This window comes from Lycorma delicatula, chromosome 13 (assembly GCF_047948215.1).
Source record: "Lycorma delicatula isolate Av1 chromosome 13, ASM4794821v1, whole genome shotgun sequence".
Taxonomy (NCBI): domain Eukaryota; kingdom Metazoa; phylum Arthropoda; class Insecta; order Hemiptera; family Fulgoridae; genus Lycorma; species Lycorma delicatula.
In genome coordinates, this window is record NC_134467.1 from 26,277,423 (window position 1) to 26,299,686 (window position 22,264).

The following is a 22,264-nucleotide window of genomic DNA, read 5'->3' on the forward strand; positions in this document are numbered from 1 at the left end:
AGTAGGTTTTGTAATGAACAAGAAGGTTGGGAAGAGAGTAGAGTATTTAAAAAAGCTTAGTGATAGAATCATTGTAATCAGAATAAAATCAAAACCTAAGCCGATAACGATTGTTAATCGTTATGTATATGCCTATAAGTACCCAGACAAAAATAGACCTTAAAGTAAAATAAAAAGATCAGCAAAAATAAAAAATTCGCAGAAATTTTTTAAACCAAATACAACCTACAAAAAAAAAAAAAAAATACTCAAAAATATCTACACTAGAAAGAGAGAGAAAAAATAGGAGAAAATATGTTGCTCATTTATTTTAAATTGCCAGAAATTAAATAAATTATAATAATAGATTTATTCCAGAGAGTAAATTTTTAGAGTATTTTTATTTATCAGAAAGTATTAAATCTAATTAACTTATATCTAGTAAAAAAGTTACATTTATCTTCATTTTTTAAAAATAATAATGTTAATAAATTTTAATAATGCATTGCACTTATTATTATATTTTTTATTTAATAGTTATTAGATATAGTGGAATTTTGTATATGCTACAGATTACATAAGAGGCTCTGTATATGGTATGAAGGTATTTAGTTTTATAAAAAGGTTTCTACCTATAATGAAAGGCAGAGTTTTATTTGGGATGCTAAATCATTAATGTAGCTACTTAATAGTATTGGATTTAATGGAGGAAATTTTTGAAAAACAATTTTTACTGCATTTTAAACCATAACACAACATTATAAAAATATAGATTGTTAAGTGGGTTTTTTTTTGTATGTCAGAAGTGTAATGCCGGAAATATAATGGTAATGTAAACAATAAAAATTATATACATTTGGAAAGTAGATAATGTGATACAGGTTTGGTAGTGATTTTCTTGGGCAAATGAAAAAATGGCTGTAATATATATTGATAAAATATTCTACCAAAATTGTTATGGACAAGCATTATATTTTTGTTTTGAAGAAAAATATTTCAACTACATATTAATCTTTATAATACAATTTTTATGAACACATTCATGAAAGATTTCAGGATTACTTCACTTCATTTATTAATGTTTTTTTTTTTTTCAGTGGAAATGCTACTGGAAAGAAGATTATTGTTAGTGGTCATTTCATCGCAATTTGACGCTACATGTAACATAATCGGTAATGAAATTTATTTTTATTAGGTTTTTTATGTAATACTAGCTGGTTGTCTTTCTTTTTCCTGTTTAGCCTCCGGTAATTACCTTTCAGATAATACTAAAGAGGATGATATGTATGATTGTAAATGAAGTGTAGTCTTGTTCAGTCTCAGTTTAACCATTCCTGAGATATGTGGTTAATTGAAACTCAACCACCAAAGAACACCGGTATCCACAATCTCGCATTCAAATCCATGTAAAAATAACAGACTTTACTAGAACTTGAATGCTGGAACTCTCGACTTCCAAATCAGCTAATTTGGGAAGACACGTTCACCACTAGACCAACCTAGTGGGTTAATACTAGCCGGTTAGGGCTCTCTTTTCTTAACCTTTCTGTCTACTCCGGGAGCTATTTCGAAGGTGATAGTGTCCATGTATAATTGGATTGTAAATAAAAAGATTTTCTGAACCAGTCTCATTAATTTATTTACAAACCTCGTATACAGTAGGTAAAAATAATTGACATCATATGTATTTGTTATCATATCTAAGTGTCATAACTTTACATAGGGTAGGTTGCATTATTTTCATGATGTTATGATGAAGTTTTTAGTTTTACTTGCTGGGATTTTTTAAATCTACACCATTAAATGCCTGGAAGTTCACTGATCTTAAAAGCCTCATATTCATAATTAATTAAATTCTAGTGCTATTAACTTAGTATCAATATAATTGGGTTTGTTAACATCATAGCTGCAACAAAATGAAAGTTGTTTTATCAATGAAAGAAAAAGTCTGGAAAAATGGTGTTGCAGATGAATTCAACATAAGAACATCGGCTATTTTAGACATTAAGAAAAATGTTGAAACCTTTAGAATTATCAGTTGCAACTTAAAAAAGAAAAATCAGTTTTTTCCCAGAAGGTAATAAATCATCAAATGAAAAGATGGGGCGAGCCCTTTTCAGTTCGTTTTTTTTTTAAAAATGAGACCTTAGTGGGCCAATTTCTGTAAGATTTACATATCTATGACCTAAAAAGCAGGTCAGTATTATAGTGAAAAAAACATATTTGTTTTATTAAAACCAGTTGAGAGGAATGTCATCATCTTCACCTATTGATTCTTTTCAAATAATTACAGATAAATATTTTATTAAATACATTTTCATGGTGTATTATAAATTAATAATTATTAAAAGAAAAGGTTAATAATTACAGACAAACAATTATACGTAAATATTTTATTAAATATGTTATCTAGTGTGTTGTAAATTAAATTTAAAAACCTACAATACAGCAAAGTAGGAATCTTAATACAAACTCAGCATAGCAGTTTATATAAAAAGTGTTTTGAATGTTTGGATTCATCATTAGTTATTAAATACTTTGTCATATGAATGTATAACCATTGTTAAATCAGTTTTTACATTTAACAAAATAACATTGATAGTTTTTATGATAACAAAATGATTAGCTTACTGTTTTTGATGATTCTTGATGATTTTTTTTTTTAATAATAATTAGGTATTTATTTAGTGGTCTAATTGGAGCAATGTAGCCTATCACCTAGTAGGGCGAAAGTGCCGATTAAAAATTACGTTTCTTAAAAAAATTATATAAAAGGGAAAATGCGATGATTTGTTTGTTATTTTTCTTGTAGGTACAGGAAAATGGTTGAAATCACTGAATTGGAGCGGTAAAAAGCCATGGTATACTGCATCAACTAAACTGTTTAAATTTCGTAGACTTAATAATTGTGACGTGTTGGGTTTCAGAAAAAGTTATGATAACTTACACTATTTTACATTACTTAAATCCGGACATTTTGTAAGTTATATTATGTTCAATTTTATTTTTTATTTTATTGATTGCAATCATAATTTTGGTATCAATGTCATGATCTCCCTATATCACTTTTAGTTGTTATAATATTATTTTATCAACATTATTGAAAAAAATTTAAACTGCACTATTATATCATCAGAACACTTTTCACAGATTTTTGCTCTATATTGATTATTCATTTATTATAAGTTAAATTTCCTAAAAAAAAGCGTTTTTATGCAACTTTATGATTTATTTTCATCATTGTATTTAAAATTGTAAGCCGAATATTAATTGAAAAGGGCTAATTGAATCATTCCTGCCTTTCCTAATGATTCTTCAATCTGTTCAATTTAGTACAGCACCAACCCCCTTTTTATTGGACTGTTAAATTCTTGTTTTTAAGTAATAAATTTTTAATAGTGTATACTTCTTCAATTAGTATTAAGAACTATTTTTTGATCAATGAACATAACTAGTTTTCCAGTTAGAACTGCCAGATGTGGTTAGGTTATACGTACCAGATGACAGCACTTTTTGTTGCCATGTTTATCATTTGTTATTTGTTGGGTAGGCATTGTAGTTTTAGTCATGAAGTTATATACAACTAGTTACAGAACATATTTATATAATTAAAATGTACTGCAAAATATATATAATGTAAGAACATACTTTGCCAACTTAGCAATTATTCTTCCTTTATAATTGTTCAACAGAAAAATCAATTCACAGTATAGTACATACCAATATTTTTGGTCTATAAAAAATGTACAGGTGCCCAAGTTTCCTCTGGAATTCCTCATTTAGAAGCAGGAAGAGGTATACAGGAGAGCAGACAAGGTGGATGCAGAGGCATCACCTGTATGCTGGTTGCATGAGTGGTCGGAACAGTCAATGAAGGCCAGATGGACCTACAAACTGACCCTGGACCTCCTTAAGTGGGTGGACCACAAACACAGGTAACTGGGATAGAGTTAATCCAGTTCCTTACCGGTCACAGGTTTTAAAGCATACTGTGTGTGTGGGCATTGAGAACCGCCGCAGTGTGCAATGAGGATGATACTGCCAAATATGCAGTGTTCACATGCGATTGCTTCTTGCAGCACAGGAAGCATGCCAGAGATAAAACTGTGTTTTTACTCCGTACAACATGATGAGGCCTATACAGGAGACTGAATGGACAAGGTATGTGGTAACGCACGATGTTGGTAATGATCATCTGTACGAAAATGGTAGAAGTACAGGGGTGAATAATTCCCTCTGATTCTCCCTTGGAGCTGTGTTCATATTAAAACAGGCCGCAAAAGTGAATAAATGATAAAAAAAAAGAATAAAGTATCGAAGTGAGCTTGTTTGTATTTTTCAGCAGAAAACTTTACTATAGATCATGAAAGTATTGCTGAAGATACAAGAATGTTACTGTCAATGTCAGATGTAGCAGTTAGACGTGATCAAATCGACACGCAGTGAATTTTAAGAATAACTTTGTTTTACGTACTGATAAAATCATTTGATATAGGAATTAAAATAGTGGACCATAGATAGCATCATATGTTTTGTCGATTGGTTATTTGAAAATAAGCAATAACAATTTTTGCAAAAAAATAATTTTCAGTGATAAGACCCATTTTCATCTTAATGTACATTAACAGCAAAATTATCATTATCTGAGACAATGAAAATACAAGAGAAATTCATTAATGGGATTTAAGGGCTGGAGTCATTTCTGAACCCCCATTTTTCTTCTTTTTTTAATTTAAGATCCACAAATGCTTTCAGTGATAATGAGCACTATTAAATTATAATAAATGACTTTTTGTAGCCAGGATTTTGGATGACATGTAGTCTTGCAAGTTGGTTCAGCTTACCATACAGGAAAGTAAGTGATGACTTTTTTTTATGAACAATGTTCATAGAGATGTTACATGACATCACTGACATTACTTTGGGGTATATACCAGGAATACAAACTATTGCTAGCTCAGAAATGTGGTTCATCACCTGATTTGGGAACTTTATTTACAAATTTGCTCTGACATTGAAATTTTCTTTAAGATGGTGACTGTACGTAAATTAGCTAAGTTAGCCATTTTTCCAATATTTTTTTCAGATATAATTTTATTCAATAGTAATATTAGTTGCTGCTACATTTGGGTTGAATTGAGTTTTTATTTTTAACCCCGGTTGCGCTAACTATTGATTTTTCATTACATACATTATATTTCAATTGTTTAAAAATCTACCCTCATGTATTTTATATTATAGTTCTATTTTTGATGTACATCTATAGATGTTGTGAGAAATTTTCTCTTATTTGATATATCTGACAACTGTTAATGATAAAAGCTAAACATAGGTTTTATACAGAGAAATTTCTTGTTTGAATGATAGAAATTGATATTTTTAATTTTTATTTGTAAAAATATGTGATGGATCATTTATTGAAATTGGCATTATTTTAATATTACATGTATTTATTGATGATTAACAAACTTTTTTTTCTGTATATTTTAAGTTTCTTAGTTCTCACAGTATGATACTACGAGATTACTTTGTTAATATTAAATAATTTAAGAAATTTGTTTTAAAATGATTTACATATAATATTACTAACTGGTTTCTATCCAAAATACCCAAAGCTACATAAGAAAAACCTGTGCCAAATTTAAGAAACAGCTGCCAGTACAGAATGTTTTTATTATTGCTTTTATTGTTAAGCTGAATAAAATAAATTTTAACTTCCTGTATTGATAAATCACAATGTATGGTTGAGGAAAAAAAGAATTTTTTTTTTAGTTTACTAGCAGACCCAGCAATGCTTCGCTATTGCTAGATTTGAGTATATATATTAAATGAATACAATTGAAAGTTTGATAAAACATTAAAAAGATTAACATTATGGAACTTCATAAAATTTAACCTTTCACTTTATCTCTTTTCCTTATTTCCCTTCTTCCCTTTCAATTCTTTTCTCTTTTTACCTTTTCCCTTCTTCTCTTTTTCCCTATTTTCATGTTCTTTTTTCTTTTCCCCATTTTCCCCTCTTTCCTTTTAAATCGGACCAGTAGCGTAAATTGGTCTAGTGGTTTTTTAGTATATAGCGGACACACATACGAACATTGCTTTTTATATTTATAGAAGAAGAAAGTCTGTATATTTCTTTATTTGTTTCGTAAATATTTTGACACCGGCGCCACCTAGCAGGTATAATTTTTGCAAAAATTCCTCTTTTCGCATAACTAATATGTATTCTGAATATAAGCCAGATCGGTCCATAAATACAATTTTTCCAAATATCTCAACTCCAGTGCCACCTAGCAGGTCCATTTTTTTTAAAAATTTGTCTTTTCACGCAAGTAATATATATTCTAAATATCACCCAAATCCGACTATAAATGCAATTTTCTCCAAATATCTCAACCCCAGCGCTATCTAGCAGGTCCATTTTTTGCAGAAGTATTTCTTTCCATGTAAGTAACTTCTGAATATGAGCCAAATCGAACCATAAATACAATTTTTCAAAATATCTCAGCCACAGCGCTACTAGCGGGTCCAAACTAATTCAGAAACCTATGCGCGGGCATGCGCACAACAACTTACCAAAGTTTCATCGCAATCGGTTGAACGGTTTAGGAAGGCATAAGAGACATACAGACAGAAGGCATAAGAGACATACAGACAGATAAATATTAATTTTTATATATATATATATATAGATTAATAATAAAGAAATATATATACACTTAAAAAAAATATTATATTAAAAATTTTGTTTTATTGCAGCCTTACAAGGAATTTCCAGAAATTATACTGTCAATAATGGAGATAGCTTCTAAGCATGAAACTTACTGAAATCTGATATTAAAAATTATTAATGAATTTATCAGTTGTATAATTGTATCAAAAAGGTTTAATAAATAAAATTATGGAACACTACTGGTTTTTTTTACTGACTTTTTTTTATTTTTCAAGAAAAGTAAAGTGTGGGTCGCATAGAGGGAGTGAGGAGGGAAAAGGAATTTTCTTTATTTTTTGAGAGTACAAAAATACCATTCATTCACTTAAATTGAGGTTTTTGTTTTATATATATATAATAGAAATAATATAGATAATAGAAATGTAGTATATATATATATACTACATTTCTATTATCAAAATCTTTTACTAATTTAGAATATTGTTTGAAAAAAATGCATGTTAAATATATATATATATAATAGACAATAGGTATACAATAATAGATAGTAAACAATGTTTAAGCGTTCCGTATAATAAGCAAAAAATAGAAAAACTTTGTTATAAAACTCTTACCGGCCCGATTTCATTTATTAAACAACATATAAATGTTGTTAATAGAAATTTAGTGTCTTACCTTTTTTGATATCAATATCGTTTTGTTAAAAACAGTTTTATTTATATTATAGAAATTATTGTTTTTTGAGCAGAAGAAATGATAACTGCAAGATTTACCAAGATTTCTACAAGGTTTACAACTTCATTGTAATTTTTTTTTTGATATCACTGCGTTTTGTTAGATTATTCTTTTCTCTTTTTTTGTGAATTACTGGGTGTTATCTTATGGATTTATTATTCAAATTTATTGCCTTTCTAGAACAAACAAATAAACATTTTTTGAATTTCTCTGTCAATTATTTTTCTTGATAGTCATATCATTCGCTTCATATCATATTTTTTCTTTTTTAATAAAACTAGTGTAATGAACTTTATGAATTGAAAATCTGTGATGTAATATTGCACTTATTATTTTGTAAGTGTAACCGTCGATTTTTATTGTTAAATTCGATTTTACCAATCGGATTTATTTCTGTTTTATTTATTCCTTTTTTAATAAAACTAGTATAATCGGTTGTAAACTAATACTTTTATTATTTTTTTTAAAGAAGTGATGGAAAATTATTTAAAACATTTTTTAAAAAATTCATCTGTTGTGATGCCCGACAGTACCTTCTTCATATTTTTCTTCGTCTCATCAACATCGGCCAAATGCTTTCCTTTCAGCTTTTTCTCATTCTCAGTAACAAAAAAATATTGCATGGAACTAAGTCAGGTAAACAAATGGGGTGAGGCTAGGTAAACATGTCATTTGTCCTAAGACTGGGATCCTGGTGAAAACTAGGAGGGGAAAAAAGTTGGTCTGCTGCTGAAAGGCTATAAAACATAGGCATGAACCCAATCGAAAACGAGTCAAATGTAAGAAATAATGCTACCGCATCCGGAGTTATAGCAGAAGCGCAATCGGCACTGTCGGATAACCAAGGTCAGGGTGCTGGTGTAAAGTGTGATACTGGCCAGCGACTACTAAATGATTAGATCATTACACCAGGTCTGAAATTCAAAATGACTGCATGGAATATGTGGACTGCCCATCATGTTGGCTAAAAATAAATTGTTGCTGGAAAATTAATACGTTAAAAAATATCCATCGTAATGCTTTCAAAACTCAGACATATGGGCTCTGGAACAACGACAGTATGGGTGCCAGATAGTGATAAAGTGATGAAGTGTTCTATTCTGTTGATGAAAAACACACTGACGGCGTTGGTTCTGTGCTTGATCGGCAAACAACCAAGAACGTATTGGCCTTTCAATCCTTTTTGAGCAGCTGTTTTAAAGGTAGCTGTATCAACTCTGTGTATGCGCCTACAGAATCAGGTTGCTAAGGACATCTTTTACACTCAACTTCAGGATACCATTGAAAATTTTTGGCATGTGCACGCACTACTGCGTATGCATATGCGTATGCACAAGCACACATACACACTTATACAAGATAATATAATTAATTAATTTATTAATTGTTTACCTTTTCTGAGGAAAGGCTATTTCACTGCACACTAGCTAATACATTCAGATTATTGCAGTTCTCAGGTTTAATATAATTTTATTTAATCTCTATTTTTATCTGTATATTTAATTTCTACTCTGCTAACAATCTATTGATTTAGCAGCAGTTGATGGTAAGGTCTTGTCCATATTATTCAGATTTAATTATTATAATTTATGTTGATAATTGTATTCAATGAAGGCAATATTTTATTTTTTAAGTATAATATTTTTGTAAATGTTATGTCATATTACAGAAAGTGTATTTACTTTCATATAAAAAAAAAAATAATAAAAATAAACATGTAACTATAAATTGATACAAATCACTTACGAGAGTCCAGGTTGAAGCAACTGTCTTTCAGCTTGGGACTGCCAAAGAATAAGTATGATTTTGTTTTAACAGTTATTTTTATTTTTTTTAAATCATAATTTTTGCAATCTTTGCTAAAAGGATTAATTACTTATTATTTAAACAAATATACTACCACTTCTACCAAACCAGACATCAGAACGCTTTTTATAAAACTCAATGTAATACACATACACAACTTTCTCGGCTTACAAGAAAGAGCCTTATTATTCTTCCCTTACCATTTTTAAATTAATTACCAAACCATTTAAAAAGTTTTCTCACTAATTTATTTAAAATATAATTAAACAATTTTCTTTTAAGTGCAATATTTCATTTTAAGAAGCAATAATTCTTTTTTAAATAATTTTAGTTAAAAAAACCTGAATTTTCTGCCCCATTAAACGTGCATAAATATATGTTCAAATAGTTTTTAATAATTCCTGATGAATTATTTTATATATTTAGTAACCTTATTTATTTACCTGAATATTATTGTTTGTTATTTTAAATAATTATTAGTATGGATTTTAATTGTATTTATTTTTTTAATTTTATTACAAATTGTGAATTTTGTGATGCTGTTCTGATCAGGTTTTTTCTATGGTTTTACTTGATACATCCAGGCGAATGGAAGTTCTTTCTTTATCCATGGAGTAACTTATCTAACCATTCCTTATGTAATCTATATTATGTATTATTATGTACCAAAGAATAAAATATATAATTATGTATTTTGACAAAACATATATAAGTACTCTTTTGTAGCTGTTTATTTATGTAAAGTAACAGAAGTTTGTGCATTCTAGATACATTTTGAGGCGTTAAAACATTTGTTACGTGGTAGTAGCATGTCTGTAATACATTCATGCACCTGATAGACTATTACAGTAGCTTCCATGTAGTGATAACCTTGGATGATCAGCCTGCACATCCACTGCTATTCTATTATTCTCTGAAACATTGGTACACCATGTATCTCTTAGTGACATAAACATGATGCAGCTGTTGTTTACGAAGCAATGTATTTTTGTATGTTTAGAATATTAAGAAAGTGACATCATGTTTCAAATATAAAACAATTATTAAGTTTTTTTTTGTTTTTGTTTCTTTGTTGCTTTACCACGTATATAAAGTTCAGTTCTGTGGTTCTGCCTCTTGGTGTGTTTGTGTATTTTATTACATAGTCAATTAATGTATGATACAATATTTTGTAAAATGATTATGTCGTGGTGTACAGTTCAATCATTTTAAAGTAGTTTGTTCACATGTGAATAGTTGTGACTGAATTTAAGTCTGTTGTGAAAGGTAAAAGACTTTGAAGATAGGCATGCAAAATAATGAACAATGTATATGATTTCATAAAGAAAGAATCTTTAGTTATAGAAAAATCAAAAAAATGATATGCATTTAATCGTTATATGGAAGTGTGAAGGGAGAACTGCAGCTTCCTGTGGCATTTCCAGGACTCAGGTTCAAAGCCTACCCACTGGGTTGGTCTAGTGGTGAACGCGTCTTCCCAAATCAGCTGATTTGGAAGTCGAGAGTTCCAGCGTTCAAGTCCTAGTAAAGCCAGCTATTTTTACACGGACTTGAATACTAGATCGTGGATACCGGTGCTCTTTGGTGGTTGGGTTTCAATTAACCACACATTTCAGGTATGGTCGATCTGAGAATGTACAAGACTACACTTCATTCACACTCATACATATCATTCTCATTCATCCTCTGAAGTATTATCTAAACGGTAGTTACCGGAGGCTAAACAGGAAAAAGAAAGAAAAGGTTCAAAGCCTAAGAAAAGAAAAAATAGAACTTCAATTTGAAGGATCAGAATGTTCGTTTATCACCCCAAAAAAGAAAAAGAAATGTTCTAAACTGGTTACCGGATCAGATGATTTTGAAAAAGGTGTGGTTAGACAAACTGAATGAATCTCACTCAAAGATAGGGGAACTGCCGACAGTTAACAAACTCTGTATATTGAAAATTAGAATTAATTTTAACGGCAGTGAAACTAGTTTAAAAAGAATTTTAAAAGAATTAGATTTTAAGTACTGCAAAACAGAAAACGAAAGGAAAATTTTAGTTGAAAGACATGATATTAATCAGAAAAGGATTCCACATTTGCAGGCAATTAGTGATTTTAGAAATTGTAACTAGAGTATCGTATACTTAGATGAATCCTTTGTTTTATCATCTCATTCCAAGGAAAAATCATGGGATGACAACAGCGGTGTAGGACTTCATTTACCAATAAATAAAGGTGAACGCTTAATTATAATCCACATCAGGGATGAAATGGACTTTATTCCTAACGCAATGATAACTTTGACAGTGAAATGAAAAAGTGGCAGTTACCATGATAGCAGGAATATTAAAAACTATTTAAAATGGGCTAAAGAAAAATTAGTTCATAACCTTCCTTCTGAGTCTGTAATAGGGCAATGCTCCTATCCTAATACCCCTTCTAAAAAAACTTCCAGCGACATCAAGCAAGAAACAAAACATGAATATTTGGATACAGAAACATCATATTCCATTTTCTTCTCAGATGCTTTAACCACAATTGTATGAACTAATTAAGTTGAACAAAAGTAACAGAAAATGATACCAATTTCACAAATTGTTGGAAAGAAATGAACATTAAGTTATGGGAGAATCAGAGGTAAAACAACATGTTAGGAGCCACAACTCAACGTTTAAGATGTCAGAAGTGCAGAAACTGTGTGAAGATAAAATGAATTCAATGAGTGACGAACACTGGAAACCTTACATTAAAAAGGTTAAAAAAATTAAAGGTAACTATTGGAGCCAAGAATCATTAATAGATTCTCTGATAGAATCTTTCATTGTGTCTCTATATAGTGACAATGCTAATAATGACAGTTACACTGAATTCAGTGATGATGTGAGAAGAGCGTTCTTGCTGAGGAATTAAACAGATAATTTATTTTCCAGTAATTAAAGTTTCAGTAATGACTATCTGTAGCAATATTTACTGTATAATTAGTAATAGATAATATTTTGTCAACCGTTATTACATTTTACAATTTACATTACAGAATTAGCCAATAGTATTTCATTTCAAAATTGTTGCATTCATTTGTTAAAAAAATAAAACACTTGATAAGGTGATTACTAAGATTGTGGAACGTGTATTTATGTTGGGTAGTAATCATTGTCACTCCAAGCTTGCCGTTACTTAGCGGGACTGTGGTTTCTTATTCCTAGACGCTACAGGTGGATGTGATCCCTGGCCTCCTGAACATAGCCCTGCCATCTATCTCGATCCCCCTGCCTGTCTATAATCGATCTTGATTCTCTGCCTGTCTTCTCCAATTGTTAAATGGCCTGCGTCCTCAATTCACGTTCCACATCATCCATCCATCTATTCCACAGTCTTCCTTTTTTTCTTCTATTGTTTCTCTTCATATCTTCCTTGGCATCCTCTCTTCTACAATTCTTCCCATTGACCCACCTATCTAATTATTCCTGATTTAACGTATCTTACAATATCTTCATTTCCCAGTTAGTCATTACTTTCAGCATTATTTCTCAATCTCCATTCTCACTGACCGGTCTATTGATTCTTCTCATTATCTTTCGACAATTCTCAGCTTTGATGCGTCATTCACCATCAACACTTGTTTTAGGAAAAAACATACCACAGACCTTACTAGAGTTTCATCTTAGTTGTTCTTGATAAGATGTATGATTTAAATAATTTCATGCTGGCATAAAACACTAACCCGCCATTATCTTTCTATCTATCTCATCTGATACTTTTCCACCTATCAGCACACCTAAATTCACAACACGCAACATACTTAAAAATATAATTTCCTATTTCTATTAATCTTGTATCTTCTACTTGCTGATGGCAGCATCTTCCTATAGTTTAGTTTTTGATTCATTAATCTTAAGTTCCACCCCTCCAGGCCATTGAGGGAGGCATTCGGTCCAGCAGACTGAATGCCTGTCTCAATGCCAGTATTGTCCTTGGCATAATGACCACATTATCTGCGTATGTGCCCACCACAATCTGTTTATGATGGTCCCATCACCCACAACAGCTGACAGATCACTGGTTTAATTATATGTATGATTACTTGTTCTAACTTCAAATAAAAGAATGAATTGTCTACAATGCATAGAGATTGAAAAATAAATCTTTGAGTTTCCTCTGTTAATATAAAAATAAATGTAATACTTGATGTATCAAGAAGTTACTGTGTATTATTAATGCTGCTGTTTTATTTAAAAGAAAATAAGTTTTTATTTTGATATTTTGTTTAATGTTTAACAGAAAAGATCTTGATTGCTGTTTCATTACATTTTCTATTATTAGAGCAAATCGTAAATAAAAATTAAGATGTATTAGTTTTATGTAATTTTCATAAATAATAGCACAAATAAATTTATTCTATTACTGTATTTCATACAGTTAAGAGACCAACTTAAGAAGAATTTAGCATTATGATTCCTGATGATTCTTTTCAGAATAACTTATTTATCTAGTAAGGAGTAGGAAAAGGGGTTTGGAACTTTCTTAGCTCCTTTTGTACACAGAAAGGCTTTTCAGCATTAAATCATTCATTCATGATGAAAAATTAATTAAGCAAAAATTGTTTGTTGTTAAAATTAAATATTAAAATAAATTATTTAAAGAAAACGTTTTGAAATCTTGGAAAAAAGCTTGTCATCCTTTGAGAAACAATTTTTTTATTATCTATAACTCAGGCATCTAATATTGAATTGTTAACCTTTATTTTAGAAAAAAAAATTAAACAGATTTTAGCTCACCACACTGATCTAGTGGTTAACTCATCATCGCAAAATCATCTGATTTTCGCAGTCTAAAGTTTTGAGGTTCAAATCCTAGTTAAAGTTAGTTGCTTTTATACAGATTTGAATACTAGACAGTGGATACCGGTGTACTTTGGTGGTTGGGATTCAATTAACCACATATCTAGAGAATGGTTGGCCTGAATCTTTAGAAGACTATGCATCACTTAGATGTCATTATTATCATCCTTATTTCACTGGTCGTGGGGGGGGGGGGGTTTGCTTATTCATCAGTAGTTGAACAGATTGCAATGTGCACATTAGAGAAAAAAAAACAAGATTTAAAAATATCTATTGTATAAAATACTTTTAAATATTTTAATATTTATTTTGCCACATTGTACAAAATTCACATGCTCAGTAAAAATTGTTCTAATAGATTATTATCTATAAAACTATAAAATATATATCTATTATATTAACTGTAAAAAGAGTATTTAATCTGATCCTGTACAAAATATTAATAATTATATCTTTTATTCTGATTGGTACATAATAATACATCATAATATATTACATAAGGAATGGAAGTCCTTTGGAAACAAAATTGTTTCATTCAAACATAAGATTCTTAACTCTTTAGAAACTTCTCTAATAGAGATATGACGATTATTGATAACAATGTCCATTTTGTCAATATTTTCATCAGTTGTTGATGTGTTAGGATTTCCAACCTATTGTCATTTTCATAACCTTGAATTCATTTGTATCACTTATAAACAATTGGTGTCACGAGTTAAAAAATCCTCATTGTATTTGTATCACAACTCATACACTGTGACATGATAGTACAATAAACTAATATTGGAAAGAGATCTTGTGGAAGACTGAGATGTTACAATCAAACATTAAAACATCTTCCCATTGAGTATTGCAGAAGAAGAATACAATGTAATCATTTTTGGTACAGAGCCTATTTCTTCTATAGTTAGTTGCAATCAATTGGGCAATTTCATTTATTAAATTCAATTCTAATTTCAAGAAAGCCTTGTAGAGCAGAATCTTGTACAAAGAAAGTTGTGATCACCTATCCAATGCTCAATACATCTTCTTAAGCTTAATGTCAATATTATTTAAGTTATACTATTATTTGTTATGTTATAATACAGGTGATTCAAAGAAACGGGAAATTAAAAAAATTAAATAACGTTAATGAAAACTTTTTTTTAGAAAATGTATTTTATTTCATGTAATTGTACAAATGTTGCCATTTTAGGATACATACATTTTAGTTTATTTTTTAAAGATGACATCTTCCAGGTGACCTCCTCTTCTGCGTAAACACTCAAGAAGTCTCTTCGTTAAATTGTTCATGGTTTGATGTAACATCTCAACTGGAATTTCCGCAATTGCTTCTCGGATCTTTCCCTTCAGTTCTTCCGTTGTAGCAGGTCTACTGTGGAACACTTTGCTTTTAAGGTAACCCCACAAAAAGTAATCGCAAGCTGAGAGATCAGGCGATCTGGGAGGTCATCTAATGTCACCGTTTCGTGAAATGACATGTTGTCCAAACAATCGGTGCACAGCTGCCATAGATATTCGTGCAGTATGTGACGTTGCTCCGTCTTGTTGAAACCAGGCTGTGTTAAGAATCGGTGGAAATCTCTTTTGTTGTTCCACAACTAAGGTTTGAAGCACGGCTACGAAAGGCTATTACAGTGACGTCGGCACGAGCCGACGTCACTGTAATCGCAAGACCGTTGTCATCCCCAAAAAAATAAGGGCTATAACACCATAAGATGATATAGCACACCACATGGTCACTTTCTGGCTGTGCAACGGACGCTGGTGTAGCTGCGTAGGATTTTCTTGTGCCCGGTATCTGAAATTTTGCTCGTTAACAAATCCACTGAGGTGGAAATGCACTTCGTCTGACATACACAGTTCGTGAAGAAACTCTTCGTTATCATTTATCTTCTGAAGCGTTACATTACAGAATTGTGCTCGCACAACTGCATCGTTCGGTTTCAGTTCCTGGATGATCTGCAACTTGTACGGATGGTATTGCAAGTCCTTCACTAACATTCTTCGAACACTTGAACTATGCAGATGTAAAGATGCTGCGAGACGACGGATTGACCGATGTGGACTTCGTGTGACAACATCTTGTAAAGCTTGAACATTCTGTGGTGTACGGACGGTTCGCTCACGGCCTGGAGGTTTCTTTTTCATTGCCGAACCGGTTTCCTCAAAATTAGATATTCGTGTTTTAATTGCATGTGGTGAGGGAACACGGTCGTGCCGTCCCGGATTAAAATGACAGCGAAATGCTCTATGCACTCCCTCTACACTGTCATTGTTTTTGTAAAACACTTTGATAGCAAATGCACATTGCGCACCACTCCAAGGATCCATGACAACTAAATGGCAGGTTAGGTTGGAGAGACTGGCACCACTTATCAAGTGGTACCAATCGCCCACGGCTACCATCACAACTTTGAAAATCTTATGTATCTATATAATCTTATGTAATCTATATAATGTACCAATCAGAATGAAAGATATAATTATTAATATCATACAGAAACAGATATACATTCTCTTTTTGTAGTTAATATAGTTTTATATTTTATAGTTCTAAGATGATATCTATTAGAAAAATTTTTGCCAAGCATATGAATTTTATACAATGTAGAAAAAGAAATATTAAAATATTTAACACAGAAGATATTTTTAAATCTGGTTATTTCCCCTAATTCGTACATTGTAATCTGTTCAACTACTAAACAATAAGGTTGTAGTGTTAATGTTGATTTTTAACATTTTTGGGAGTTTTATTTTTAAATTCTGTATAAATTTTGTTATTATTAGCAATTTTATTTCTTATTTTAAATGTTATTAACTAAAGTTTAAGTGAGCCTATATATTGAAGGAAAAAAAAAGCTTATTTTAATGGCATAATGTTTGTTATAAGGTAATTAAATCCATGAATTTAATGATTTTTATTAAATGCTCTACATAAAAAAAAAAATAATAAAGATTTGTAATGTTTTTGTTATTAGTTTTAAATAGGTTTTTTTTATGGCAAATCTTTTTTTTTTACAACTAGACGTGATAATGCCCAATTATAATTGCATGACATGATAATTGTTACAGATAATTTTTTTTTTCTAAATTTTAAGAACTTTTTTTTATGTATATAATATGACTTTGGAATGGTATATAAATTGCAGCTTATTTTAAAATTTCTATTTAATAATAAAAAATAAATGTGGAAAAATAAACGTGTAAAAAAAAAGTAAATTACGATTGCATATTTTACAAGAAAAATGTTGCTGGTGATCCAATTTATCTTTTTTATTTATTTTTCAGTTTGTGGTAAGTTTTATATAAATATAATTTGTGGTACATATTTTTATTGAAATACCATTGAAATACCATTTTTTTTGTCTTCAGTCATTTGACTGGTTTGATGCAGCTCTCCAAGATTCCCTATCTAGTGCTAGTCGTTTCATTTCAGTATACCCTCTACATCCTACATCCCTAACAATTTGTTTTACATATGCACCATTGATGCATAGTTATAATTCTCTAACAAAAGAGATACCTGATTGTGAATTAATTTTGTTATTAAAAGTGTAATGAAATATTTATTAAATACCATATTAAAGTCTATTTTCTTTTAAATAATAGTTTTCATTATAGATGGTTGGAAGTGGTTTGTAATTGATGTTTGAGTCAGTAGCATAAATGTAAAATAATTCATCTGATTAGCTGTGAAGTATTGATACAAATCTTATTTTTGAATTTCATGTATATAACAGTACTTTAATCTTTCTTTTCTAAAATAATTTATTCTATACTTTTTTTTCAATATGAGGGAATCTGGATTAAGTTTCAAGAAAAGTTATTCTATTACCAACACTTTTAGAGTAGAATTTCCATCTTTTTTAACATCTTTATAACTCTAGCATCAATATTGTGTTTTTTTACTTACTGTGCAATTACTAGGTTATTCAGCCTTCAGCGATTAAAATTTTTTACCAACAATAAACACAAATCATTTTATGGTGATTTTATAACATGATAGTAAAAACAAAAAATGGTTTTCCTCCATTATCCAATCCCCATTTATTTTGTGTGTATTTCTGGCAGCAAATAGCACAAGTATTTCTGGAAAAATATGTAAAAATTCTTAGATGGTTACTTTATATTTAAAAGAAATTAATAAAAAATATGCAAATTAAAATGATAAATTATATTAATTAACAAAAGCTGAAACTGAGGTAATAATATCTGGAATATTGAATTATTAGGTATTTTTTATTTCCTAATGTGTATGTTGCAGTCTGTTCAATTAGTGAACAATGAGTAACCACTCCTTAGCCTTATGAGATGAAGATAATATGTATAGCATGTAAAGGTGGTGTAGTCTTGTTCAGACTCAGGCCGACCATTTCTGAGGCGTGTGGTTTATTGAACCCCAACCACCAAAGTACACCAGTATTGACTGTCTAGTATTGAAATTCATATAAAAGTAACTAGCCTTTAGTAGGATTCAGATCTCAGAACCTTCAACTTTGAAAATCAGCTGTTAAACAACTGATTTGTGATTATAACCTGATTTGTGAGTTAACGAGTAACCTGGTGAGCTTATGATTATATATGAACACAGATATTTAATGCATGCGCAAAAACCGCAGTATCTTCCAGAATTGTTTGAGTCACAAGATTATTTATTTTCACTTTTTCCATCACAAGAATTCTCATAACTTAGCTGTCCAGAAATTTTCTTGCTATGTATGATATACAACCGATTTTATTTTTGGTTCCCCTCCCCATTAGTTATTCAATTTTTTTAGTATGATTCCCTGTAAGTAGATCAATGAAATTCTGCAAATGGTTCACAATATTTTGCACATAATTTCTGTTCAAATTACATATACTAATCATTGTATGCTGTCCGCTGATCAGAAATTATTATTTTACCTGGTGCATTGTGCGCTATAATATTTCTGCGGAACATTATCTACTATGAATATGAAACATTCCCCCTATTTTATAATATAGTCCTCCAAATACCCTTTTTTCCTGAGGGACTCTGTCGACATTGTTGTTCTTCCTTATGAATAGAGACTTGTCAATTTACCAATACACGATTTGATTTTGAAAGCTTCTAGGCGCGCAATTTCTGTAGGTAATTTTTCCAGCCGACAGTTATTTGTGAATGATATTTAATTAATATTCACAGAAGACATCATTTCATAGCTCCATAAATAAATAAATGGTAACATTTTATCAAGGAATAATTTTGAGCCCTGCATCCACGCATCAGGCCCCATTGTTTATATCAACTCAGCACTGCCTTTTCTTGGATCTCCACAGTTTTTGGTCATTCAAAATATTTTAACACAATGTTATGCCCATGATTACACAGTTTATGTTCTTGTAAAATACCAAATTGTTTAAACAAACACAATTAATTTTGTCTCTTGAAAAAACAAACAATCCAAACACATTTGCTGGAAGATCCATAACAATACCGAATTGTAATTACAACAGCAGTACAACATTGCTCAAATAAAACTATTATGTATTAATGTAATTATAAAAATTAATTTCTAATTGTCTTAATAACAGTACCCACAGTATGATGGTGTAATCAGAAAAGTATGAACATGCTTCTTAATGTCTAACAAGATAATCATAATTAATCCCAACCTCTTAGTGAAGATTATCTTAATTAGAGAGGAATGTACTTAAACTTGAGTATAAATTTCGTTCATACAGTCTTTTTGTACGTGTAGCAGTAAATGTAATACAAATCGTGTGGTAATGATGTTCAATAAACTGGGGCAGTATAACGAAGATGATGAAAACCAACTAAAAGAGAAATTTATTGGCATACATAATTGCAGGGCTCTAAACTAAGCCTTGATAAAATTTTACCATTTATTTATTCTTGGAGCTGTGAAATGATGCATTCTATGAATGTGAATTAAATATCGTTCACAGCAGAGTTGTTGACTGGAGAAATTACCTACAGGAATGGTGTGTCAAGAAGCTACTACGGTTGAATCGTGTAATCAGTGGCTGGATCTGAGAGTAGAGATCAAAAAGTCTCTGTTTATAAGGAAGAAGAACAATTTCAACAGAATCCATCGCAAGAAGTAGAAGATTGTTTCATGTTTGCAGTAGATAATCATTTTGCAGATATGTTATAACTAGTTACACTAGTGCACATTGCACCGGGTTCAATAATAATTTCTAATCAGTGGGTGGCATCTGATTGTATGTTAGTAGCCGATGGTGAAAGTTATTAATATTTGTTACCTCTCATACTATCTACTGGTATATATATCTAATTATAAAATCTAGTGCATGTTGTTTATGATTTATCATTAGAAGTAAATTAAATATCGTAAATTATTTTATGAAAGTCATAAATCTTGTTAGTCCTTATTAGTCTATCCTTATAGTGTAACTATAATAGGATAATATATATATATCTTTATAGTGTAACTATATTAAGGGTAGTGTTAACTATCCTTAAATAACATACTATCCTTATATTGTGTTAAGAGCTCTATGCTAGCTTTCATGGAAGGAAGAATAAAGTGTTTTTTATTTGATTTAAAATGAAATGATGTACTAAAACTAAATGTAACAAATTAAAGTACTTATGTATTAATGCCACTGCAGCTACAACTTTATTTAAAAACAAAGTAGTCAATCGGATTTCGGTTGAAAATGGGCCGAAACAGATTCAAAACAGAATATAAATGGTTATTTATATTTATTTATTTTATAAATATAATTTAACCAAACTTAACCTACACTCGCTTCGCTCGCTAACCTTGACTAATTAACACTGTAATTTTTTGAGTATTTATTTAATAAATTCAGTAATTATTGCAATTATTTATTATTTAAATAATCAAATTGCAATAATTACTGAATTTATTTAAGTTTGGTTAAATTATATTTATAAAATAAATATTTATTTATTTATGTTAAACTCTATATCGACCCATTTGCCACCGAAATCCGATTGACTACTTTGTTTTAAATAAAGCCGTAGCTGCGGTCGCATTAATATGTAAGTACCCAAATTAATCTTTCTTAATAAATTTATCGTTCTTTATTTCAGAATCTTCTGAATGTAAGAAAGGTTATCGTTATTACAAACAAGAGTTCAGATACATAAAAGTAGATGGTGCAAGTATTTTTTATTGGTTTTTTGAATCATTTACGGCAGGTGAAGATCCATATGACCCAACTTCTGTAATTCCTCTAATTATTGTTCCCGGATCTCCAGAAATGTCTGGATGTTCAATTGCTGTTTTAGAATCTGGACCTTTTAATGAATATGGAATACACAGAAATAATTCTATGGTAATTATTTAAATTCAGTTTTGTTATAAATTTTTTTAAAGTTTTTTATAATTCCCGTTCGGTGTATTATTTGATTATAATGCTAAAAGTCTTGTTTGAATTTTTCAATATTACAACCTGTGGTATTTTATTAGGATTTTTACATGCACTTAGATATCCACTGGAATGAAAGGTAACAAAATGAAAAATGAATATATTAATGTCTGAATAAATTAATGGAAATTTATGAAATAAAAATGAAAAAATTGCTTGTAGTATTGATGTTCACCACTTATTTAATCAAATCTTCATCATTTGTTTTAAAAGCATACAGAAATGATCAGAATTTTGTTAATATAAATCTGTCATTCTAATAAAAATTCAACCAAGGTTTTTTTTCTTTGAGATATTAATCATAATTACTAATAACTGAAATTATTTTTAATTCAGTTAGCGAAGGAAGTTTTAAACTGGCACAATTTTTCTGGTCAATTAAAAGGTTTCAGCTATATCTTGGCTGTATATTAACCGATTTGAACAGTTGAGGAATAATTCTGTTTATGTTACCATAAAAGGCTTAACACGTTATCTAATAAAACTAATCTTTATGAAATTATTAATGATCGCCATTTTGGGATTTTTCGATGGATATGAATATTTTTGATTATTTTGCGTCCTCAATTACTATTATGGTTTCGTAATCATCTCCCAAAATACTCAAAGAATTGATAGACAGAATTTTTTGACAGTATTGTTTCTGTGGATAGAGACATAGATTTGTTTCACCAATATTGAGAACTGTCCAAAAAGTGAGTGCACAAACACACACCTGTGAACAAACCCAAAAATTTAAAATAATTCAAATAAAAAAAGATGTTTACTTGTTTTGAGACTTATAGGAATTTTATTGGCGGGATTTATTAAGACAGGTTTAGCAATGCGTGGCCTCACAT

At 30.0% G+C, this 22,264-nt stretch overlaps 1 protein-coding gene across 2 annotated transcripts in view; it reads left to right on the top strand.

Moving 5' to 3' along the window:
- Nucleotides 1–22,264, top strand: part of LOC142333775 (uncharacterized) — a 164,302-nt gene that overhangs the window by 78,714 nt on the left and 63,324 nt on the right. Inside the window, exons 7-9 of one of the 2 annotated variants that reach the window (XM_075381290.1) lie at nt 1,077–1,151; nt 2,792–2,958; nt 21,088–21,332. In XM_075381290.1, the coding sequence (XP_075237405.1) occupies nt 21,258–21,332 (75 nt within the window). In that variant the 5' untranslated portion in view covers nt 1,077–1,151; nt 2,792–2,958; nt 21,088–21,257. The remainder of the gene's footprint in view (nt 1–1,076; nt 1,152–2,791; nt 2,959–21,087; nt 21,333–22,264) is intronic. The other variant, XM_075381289.1, reaches the window with a different exon arrangement.